The following is a 9378-nucleotide window of genomic DNA, read 5'->3' on the forward strand; positions in this document are numbered from 1 at the left end:
AACATGACGTATTATTGTTCTTTTGGGACTTTGAAGTCTCGTTGGGTCATAAAAGTCCTGGTAAAAATTGAATAATTTCTTTTTTGAAATGGATTTTTGTTATTGCATGTTATTATAATTTGTTTTTAAACACTTGAATATATTCAATTATCCTGAAGTATTGCATTTCTTAATGGTTTTTTGTTTTGTCATTGAGTATTTACAAATTTTTAGAGTTTCCCTCCCTTTTACAAAATTCTTTCGATTTCTATTTTTTTAGAATATTGTATAAACGAAGAAAAGGCTTGACGCCAGAAGAAATTAAAATTATCTGGGATGAATTACCATCTGATGTTGAAACACCAGAAGAGGACAGCAGTTCTGACGAAGATTCCCGAGAACAAAATAAAACAAACAATCAAAGTTTGAATCCGGCAAACATTCATAAAATTTCAGACTCTGAAAGCGATTCAAGTGAATACACTGAAAGTGAAGAAATTACACCAAAAAGAATTTGGAAGAAAATAGATTGTACATCAACTATCCCTATATTTAGCTTATCTCATGGAACATGTGTATCAGCTTTCGAAGGTAAAACATTGCCTACCGATTTTTTTTAAACATTTTTAGACGACGAAATTATAAGTAATATTGTATTTCAAACAAACCTCTATTCAAATCAAAAACAAAGGAATATAAAGCCTATTTCTAAAGAGGAGTTTTATGCATACCCTCCAACTGCTACGGAATTTCCGTAGTTTCAGAAATCTTCTTTTCAGACGGTAGCAAAATNTCACGAAATAGGTATTTCCAGATATTAGGAAACTTGCATGTAAATGACAATAAAGTAATACCAAAGCAAAATACTGATAGACTGTATAAAATTAGACCATTTATGGATAAACTAAACAAAAATTTTCATTCACTGAGAATGCCTCATCAAACACAAAGTATAGACGAAAGCATGATATTATTCAAAGGCCGCTCGACACTCAAACAGTACAATCCTAAAAAACCAATAAAAAGAGGATACAAACTATGGTGTCGTTCAGATATGTCAGGTTACATGTATGAATTTGAAGTATATCAGGGAAAAGATGATTCAGAATTCAAAAGATTTGGTATAGGAGGGAGTGTAGTGCAGAAATTAACCAAATCTCTTGTCAATAAAAATCACATCATAATGATGGATAACTTTTTTTCCTCTGTGGAATTGTATGAATATCTAAAATCTCTTGGTATATATGCATGTGGAACTGTACGAAGTAATCGCAAAGGTTTACCGTCTCTTGCAGTAGAAGACAAAGCTTTGAAAGGGGGTGATTTTGACTGTCGAATAACAGACCAAGGACTTTCATACTTTAAATGGAAAGACAACCGCTGTGTTTTTTTCTTGTCCAATTACCATGGAACTGAAATTTGTAAAATTCAAAGAAAACAAAAAGATGGTTCAATTATGGATATACCAGCTCCTACAATAGTAAGAGATTATAACAGACACATGGGGGGCGTGGATAAAAGTGACATGCTAAAATCACTATATGATAGAGATAGAAAGGCCAAAAAGTTGTGGCATCGTCTCTTTTTCGGTATTATAGAAATTGTAATGGTAAACTCGTATATTTGCTACTCTGACATACGGGATAAAATACTTCTTCTAGAATACAAACGAAGGGTAACACAAGGTCTAATAACAATGTCAAAAGTGTCTTCGAAGAAAAGGGGAAGACCTAGATCAGATGCTGGAGATATAAGTGAATTACCACCCCCCAAAAAACGCAAGATAGCAAATTTTTCCGTTTCTGATGACATAAGACAACAAAACAAAGGTGCACATTGGCCAGTATTTGTAAAAAATAGAGGACGGTGTGAATTTTGTGCTTCGAAAAGAATTGAGTCACGACCGCATTCTCAGTGCACATTATGCAAAGTATTTCTTTGTGTTAATGAAAAAAAGAACTGCTTTTATCAATACCATAATTAATTGTGTAAAAATATATTACTTTTCATTTATATTTAATATTTTTTTCTTCTTCATACTAATGGATGTAATGGCCATATATCCCGACGGGACTTTAAAGTCCCGTGTAATATTCTGTGTTATTACAATAAAAATAATTATTGTAAATGAATCTCAATTTTTGTGTGTCTTTCTACAGCTAAATTGAGCAGTAAAAAAATGTATTGCACAAGTTTTTGAAAAACATCATAATTTGGGACATAAAGGGTTAAGCAATAGCTTTCAAATATATTAATTTGAAAAAATTTTACGAAGAAATAATTACACAAATGTATTAAAATTTTTAAAAAAATCTATTAAAGTTACACACTAACCAATGATTGAGTACTTTTATATTAGCATTACATATTAATAGCTCAGTTTATAAGTAATTTGGTTGAATTTTGAGGCGCGAGGGACAATTTTTTAGTTTTCAATTTTTTCTAAAGATTTTGCTAAATTTTTGAAGAAAAAAAAATAAATAAAAATGTTTTAAACAGCCTAAAATTAATAATTTTGCTAAAAACATATAAATTAAGCTAAAAAATTCAAATAAGTGCAAAAAAAATAAAATTTTGCACACAAGGTCCTGTGTCCCCTTAACAAATGAATAATGATACATAAAATTGGATGGAAAAATCTGTACATATTGAGCAAATTGGTGACGACGTGCAGTGAAGAGTATATGAAAAATGCTGGATGTAACGTTGGCTTTATTGTAGAACTTGAAACGGGAAATAGAGTAATGTGGTGAAATGGTCCATGGAGGAATGAGAAAGTGATCCGCTGATTGTGATGGCAATTCACAGATATCGAATGTTAGAATGAGTGAGTGGGTGTGTGCATGAAATGAGTCAATGTTAGACGGTCTAGCAGCATATAGTCGCTCCAGGCTTTATGAAATAACATCATTCTTTAAATGATGTGTCTTAGAGAACATGATACGAAAATAATAAGTAAAGAGACAGCTTGCATGCGACGTAGATGTAATGGTATCGGATGGCAAACAACGTATAGACTTTCAACAGGGGAAGCACAAAATGCTCCGGAACATATACGTAAAGCAGTATAGTGCACTGTGTCTAATGCTCGTAGGTTAGAAGCGGCTATACATGCCATAAATTATGCATGCATAATCAAGCCGTGATAGTATCAGGGCTTGATAAATGCGCAGAAGCGCTTGGCGATCCGCTCCCCAGAACGTATTAGACAGAACACGCAACATATTCAGTTTCTGCTCGCATCTCTTTCGTAATTGTTTGATATGAGGTATAAAATTTGCTATCAAAAGTGACTCTTAAAAACTTTGTATGTGACATAACTGGTATAGCAATGTTATTAACGAAAATGACAGGATCATTATGAAGGGTCTGTCTGCAAGTCTAAAATTTAGTTTACTGGTAACTGAAGTTGCCGCTCGATGAACACGAAATATGTAGATCATCAACATAAAGAGAGCCAGAGACATTACTTTAATTATCCTGCTGCCCATCGTCTTCTACGAAAGTCAGGTAAACTAACTCTGCCGCATCCCTACTATTTGAAGACACTACTACAGAATATAGGGAATTTGGAAGCTGGTGTTAAAAGTACCCACGCTAAGTACTTGGAGAAGAAATGTATGGAATTATCGGAGCATGAGAAAACAGTATGCTTACTGATGGATGAAATTTATGTCAATCAACAAATAACATATAGGCTTATCCATAAATAGTGAAAACGCTAAAGTTTCTACTTTACAGAGCTTTTTATTAAGCTCTATATTTTCAAAAAATAAAGATATTGTAGGCTTACTTCCAATGACCCATACTTTTGCATGTTTTAAAAGTATTAAAGGGGCTGGATTTGAAGTTTTAGCTGCTATTGGTGATCACAACCGTGTAAATCGGAAAGCATTCGAAAAGTTGTGTGGTGACACACTGCAACCATCAATACCTGATCCTGGACAGAAGCTCTTTTTATATTTCGATACAGTTCATATTTAGAAATGCATCCGGTACAACTGGCTTAATCAGCATGATACCAATCAAATTTTTTTTATATACCAGCTAACACTGAGTCAAGTGAAGAGAAAGAAAATGTCTATGCAAATATTTTCTTCTTAAAAAGTCTATAATACAATGATTCTGATAATTGTATTAAATTAGCTCCAGGGCTAACTAGAAAAGCTCTATTTCCTAATCATCTGGAGAGGCAGAATGTCAACCGTGCGTTAAAATTATTTGACGGCAAACTAATTGCAGCTTTAGAGGTTTAAAAATCTAAACTTGGACAAGATGTTGAGGGCACTATTAATTTTATTTCTACTATTAGCACAAAATTGTTAACGTCAAGACACCAGAAACGGGTAAATTTAAGCGATATGCTTACTGTGATCCCATATTGTGTTAATCAACTGTTACTGTGTTAAATCAAATTAAAAAGCGGTAAACATTCAAGGGAAACCTTTTTTTGCACTGTTACATACAACAAGAACGCTTATTTCCATCTCAAAATACCTCCTTGAAAGTATTCAGTCCCACTATATTCTGCTTGGAAAATTTCAAACGGCTAAATTAGAAGCTAGATTCGGACAGTACAGACTGATGAGTGGTGGAAACTATCAAGTTTCTGTCACTCAAATTTTAGTTTCTGAAAGAAAGTTGAAACTTCTTAGTTTATACTTAAAAGTCTGCAAAAATGAGAACATTCAATATCAAGTCTTTTTTGCTACCTCTAGAAGAGAATGAAATTCCTCTTCCTGATTTCTTTTTCAATGTTGTTTTATCCTCTCAGATATCAGAGTAATGGTAATAAAAAAGTATTATTGTACATTGGGGGATATATTATATTGCACGGGTAGTTTCAGAATCTTGCAATAAATACAAAGAAAAATTCTCCATTGACAAGCATTCAGAATTATTCATCTAAGCTCCTGATGTTATCAAGCAGTATTTGTGTGGTCTCGATCGAGGAGGCTTAATATGGTCTAGTGATTTCATGGTAATGCTGCGTGTTACGGTTTATAAAATATTTCAAACATGCATCAAAGATCCCTATGAAGGAGAGTCTTTAAAATTTCAGAATCAAGGGTATTTACTGTGAATTGGTAAAGGAAAAACTTCAGGATGAAGGCGTAGAATTTCTTGTAAAAAATTAAGTAGTAATATTATATATGCCTGTATAAAAGTTACTTCCAATATTCTTTTAAATAATTATTCAAATTTAAGGAATGATAAGTTACTAACTAAAAAAGCAAATGCTAGAAAATTAGCTACAGTTCACAAATAGTTTTATATCATTTATAAATTTTTTCTCTGTCCCTTATTTTGAAACTTAATTGCTGTATGGAACATACAGCAATACCAAATTTTAATAATTAAATGCTATTTTAGTAAATGTTTTAAAAAGTGTAAAAAAAGTAAGCACTTTTATAGATTTAACTCGTAAAAGTTTTATTTAATATATGTACGTTGTTTAGCTAGTTTCCTAAATGATGAGTTTTTCCTTTGCCATAACTGATAGTTGCCTAACTGATGAGTTTTTCCTTTGCCATAAATTTTTAAATTTGTTAATTCTACAGTTTATTAGCATCATTGTGGAGAAAAAAATTCTAACTTAAGATCCTAATATAACTTGAATTTTAAGAAATGTTTATCTCATAATTTATTTTTTGAGTAGGAAAAGATAATATTTTTTAAAAAATATACTAATAAGAGAATGTATTATTTTTTTAATTAATTGAATTTCATTTTTTAAATAAACCTTTCAGGGAAAAATTGTCCACAATAGTTTCCTGTACATTGAAATTTAATTTAAAAAATCTGCTTTTTTAGTTTAAAGGGGAAATTTTGAAATGGGAGCTTTTATTATTTTTTTAATTTATAGAATTTTATTTTCATACATTAGATCATAGTTCATAATTTGTATGTAGATTTTTCATCAATTTGCTAATACTTATCTGTGTGTATATAAATATAAAATTTGAAAAGGATAAAATAGAAAAGTACTCATACATACAGCATAATGTCTCTGAATTTAAAAAAAGCCATGAAACATTTATTTCCTTCTTGCGAAATTGGTACTTTTTTGTAAAGTATAAAACTGTAATGATTATGTTTGTGAGTTAGTTTTGTCTAGCACCTTATGATTTATTTTTGAGTATTGCCTTTTTAATATAGTACAAAAATCTTTAGTATCTTTGTATGGGTTGAATTCTAAGAAATATTTACTTTATATGGTTTATTCTTTAAATAATAATGATGTAGAAAAAAAAGTAAAGTAAAATAATTTTCGAGGCAAAAATTGAATCATAAAATAACGTAATCTGTTGTTGCATTATTACATATTTAAAAAAAAATTTTTAGTTTAAGGTGCATTATAAAAAATATAAAAATTTTTATCAACAGATTAAAATTACGAACGGGTGACAAAAGTATTCAAATAGCCAGCAATGGCCGAATGCTTCAAACCGCGGCATTCTATTTGCCTGACAATTATTAGTAAATTTGTAAAACTTAATATATTAAAAGAAAATTCGATACATAAAATAGATTTGAACAATTAAGAAACTGCAGATAAAATTGATTTAGGGTATGCTGCACGTAATGCTTTAAAAAAGAAGAACGAAAAGAAAATTGCTGATAATGAGGTGTCACAATTTCGAAACGATTGTCTGGAATGTTACAAGTCCTTTGCAACAAAATTATTTGATAAATCGCCGTTGCTTTATCCACTGACTAAGGCAGTGACGTGCTTCAATCCAGATGTGGCAACTGTTGCCGACTTGGCTTCGTTGAGAATAAAGAATCTCCTTACAACTTTCAATGAAAATAGTTGGATTGATGGACCAATAGCTGATAAAGCTGAACGTCAATATAAAAGTGCATTAAAACAAAATCTCGTATAGAACTGCTGAAAAAATTTAATAGGACTGACAGTCGTGTCGATGTATTGTGGAGAGATGTACTTAAACTTCTTTGAGAGTCGGATGAAATCACCAAAGTCATGAAACTCACCACGAGTTTATATAACGGAGAGGTTTCTCTGTAAACTAGCAATGTTTGATTGAAAATTTGTAAGAAGAGACTCTGATATCGCAGAGAATGATATACAATACTAATATTTTCACGGCGAAAAATGTAAATTCCCATAAAATTTCAAAACCACTTGTACATTCCTTTCGGAATGCTCATTCGTTGATTAAGAAAGAATTGGGGAAAAAAATTGCTAAGATTAAAGAAGATGCTACTAAAGAAATTAGTAATGTGGTGGAGCAGATTGCTTCTTTGTGAATTAATGTAGAATAAATGTTTTTGTATGTTATGCTGATAACATTTCATCATAATGATATAAGTAATAAATAAATATTTTGATAGGGTTTTGAACAGTGATTTCTTGTATTTGTTTATTCAGTATTGAAGTTATGTAACATTTTATATACTAAGAGAAAGATAAGTTTGCAGTTTTATATATATCTACTTTATTTCTAAATGCATAACGTTTATATTATAATCTGTTCATTATTTTCCAAAGGTTATTATATGTTTCAGATTATAAAATATTTCTTTTTTTATAAAATTGAAAATTAAACATCATCTGAGCAATACAGGGAAATTCTGGGACTTACAGGGAATTTGATGTCTTCTCAATGGACACCCCACGGAATAACTAAGTTATACCTCCTTACCATAGTCACCACCAAGGGTTCAGACGAATGTCTAGAGGAGTTCTTACTTTAGACAAACTATAAATATTTCTTTTACTAAGTTCAATTGATTGTATTCAATTTCACATAATGGTTCATTTTATGACGATTAGAGTTTTAGCAAAATATTTTTACATTAAGTTACTATAATTATTTTAAAAACAGATTTATAAATTTTTTGGGAGAGAGAAGTATAGAATTTTAAAGGAAAAAAAAGAGGAATAAGAGGTCAACAAGGGTGTAAGCAAACAGATGTCTCTATTTTTAAAAATTTTCACTCAAGAATTCATTTCATTTTTACTCAAGAATATGTTATATATTCTAGAAATGTTCTAGAATTTTTGAATATTCTTGTTCTCAAAGGATATTTTCATATCACACCTCTATCCTTTATAATAAATTACATTTTAAACACTTCTTAATCATTGGAGCTCATTTTTTTCAATAATGGAAAGGTAGAAAAATTGAAGGAGTTATGCAGTCCCTTAGGCTTAAGTATTTCCATACTAGCAGCAAAAAAAAATCACAATAAAGCAAACATTTGAAAATTCAAAATTAGGTTTTCCAAAAGCACAGGTTTAAATCTTTCATATATTTTATCTACAGCTTGAAATTATAAATTTTTTTCTCGTATTAACACTCCATTTCATTAGAATATTTCATTGTATAATATTATATTTATTTTTTTAAAATTGTATAATCACTGTCAGAAAGATAGCTTCTTAAATAAACTTATGGTTCTTGCATATAAGTTTCAGTACTTGTTGTGAAGGCACAATGTTTTTAATATTTTTACTCTGCTGTAGCAAACGGTAGAAAAAATCTGGTTTCATGTAAAGGAGTATTGGGCTATAAAAATCCTATAATTCACTGTTCTTTAAAAAAAGATCACTGGGGTACCTCGGGAATGTGACACCCGTGTTTACCAAAATAGTAAACCCCCTGAGGAAAATGATCATTCGAAAAACAATAAAAATGCATCAGACATATGCCGTTATGTCTTAATTACACTCTTGATATATGATTTACGACCATCGAGGCATTCCATGACAACATATAATCAAGGACTGCAAACATTTTTCTACAATTCAATTTACACTAAAATAAAGAAAAAAACCGGTTTAATTTTTTTTTTTTTTAAAAAAAGAGAGAAATAACTTACAACACAATTCCAGTAAATGTTAGTGTTGAATCCATTAAAAAAAATAAATGCTAGATATCAGCAATGGAGTGATATGATTGCTAGAGAATTTAAAAATAATTTAATTCTTCGAAAGAGCATTAAAAAGCATCTATAATAATGTATAATAGTCAACAAATACATAAATCATGAGTGCATAACGCTTTTTTTTTTGTTGCATTTCTGCAGTATTTAAGTTTTTATATTTCACTCTCATAATTATATTTCATCATAAAAACCATAATATAAACTAAACACCAGAACAATCAAAAACATATAATGCATATTACCATTAGAAAAACACTTTTTATTTAATCCTCTTGTTTAATCCGAAAAAAATTCTTGTTGATAGATCGCAGGACTAATATATATATTGCCAGTACTTAAAAAGTATATAGTGAGTGCAATTAAAATTAAACGAATTCTCAGTTTATATTATTCAAAGCAATAAACATAATGTTAGATAGGAAATATATAACGAAGAATTAAAGTAGATGAAATTTTGTTTATCAATATTAAATACTATTTAATAAT

The 9378-nt window shown here is 30.0% G+C and overlaps 1 protein-coding gene across 1 annotated transcript; it reads left to right on the plus strand.

The window, feature by feature from the left end:
• The first annotated feature begins 18 nt into the window (after nucleotides 1-18).
• Nucleotides 19-8799, plus strand: LOC107451651 (piggyBac transposable element-derived protein 4-like). Its single transcript, XM_071186081.1, has one exon. It carries the CDS (start codon nucleotides 875-877, stop codon nucleotides 1961-1963), a length of 1089 nt encoding a protein of 362 aa, XP_071042182.1. The 5' UTR covers nucleotides 19-874; the 3' UTR covers nucleotides 1964-8799.
• The last annotated feature ends 579 nt before the right edge of the window (nucleotides 8800-9378 follow it).

Source organism: Parasteatoda tepidariorum, chromosome 10 (genome assembly GCF_043381705.1).
Source record: "Parasteatoda tepidariorum isolate YZ-2023 chromosome 10, CAS_Ptep_4.0, whole genome shotgun sequence".
NCBI lineage: Eukaryota > Metazoa > Arthropoda > Arachnida > Araneae > Theridiidae > Parasteatoda > Parasteatoda tepidariorum.

Excerpts from the sequence above, each read along its gene's own strand:
- LOC107451651 (XM_071186081.1), top strand. The coding sequence starts at position 875 with ATGGATAAACTAAACAAAAATTTTCATTCACTGAGAATGCCTCATCAA.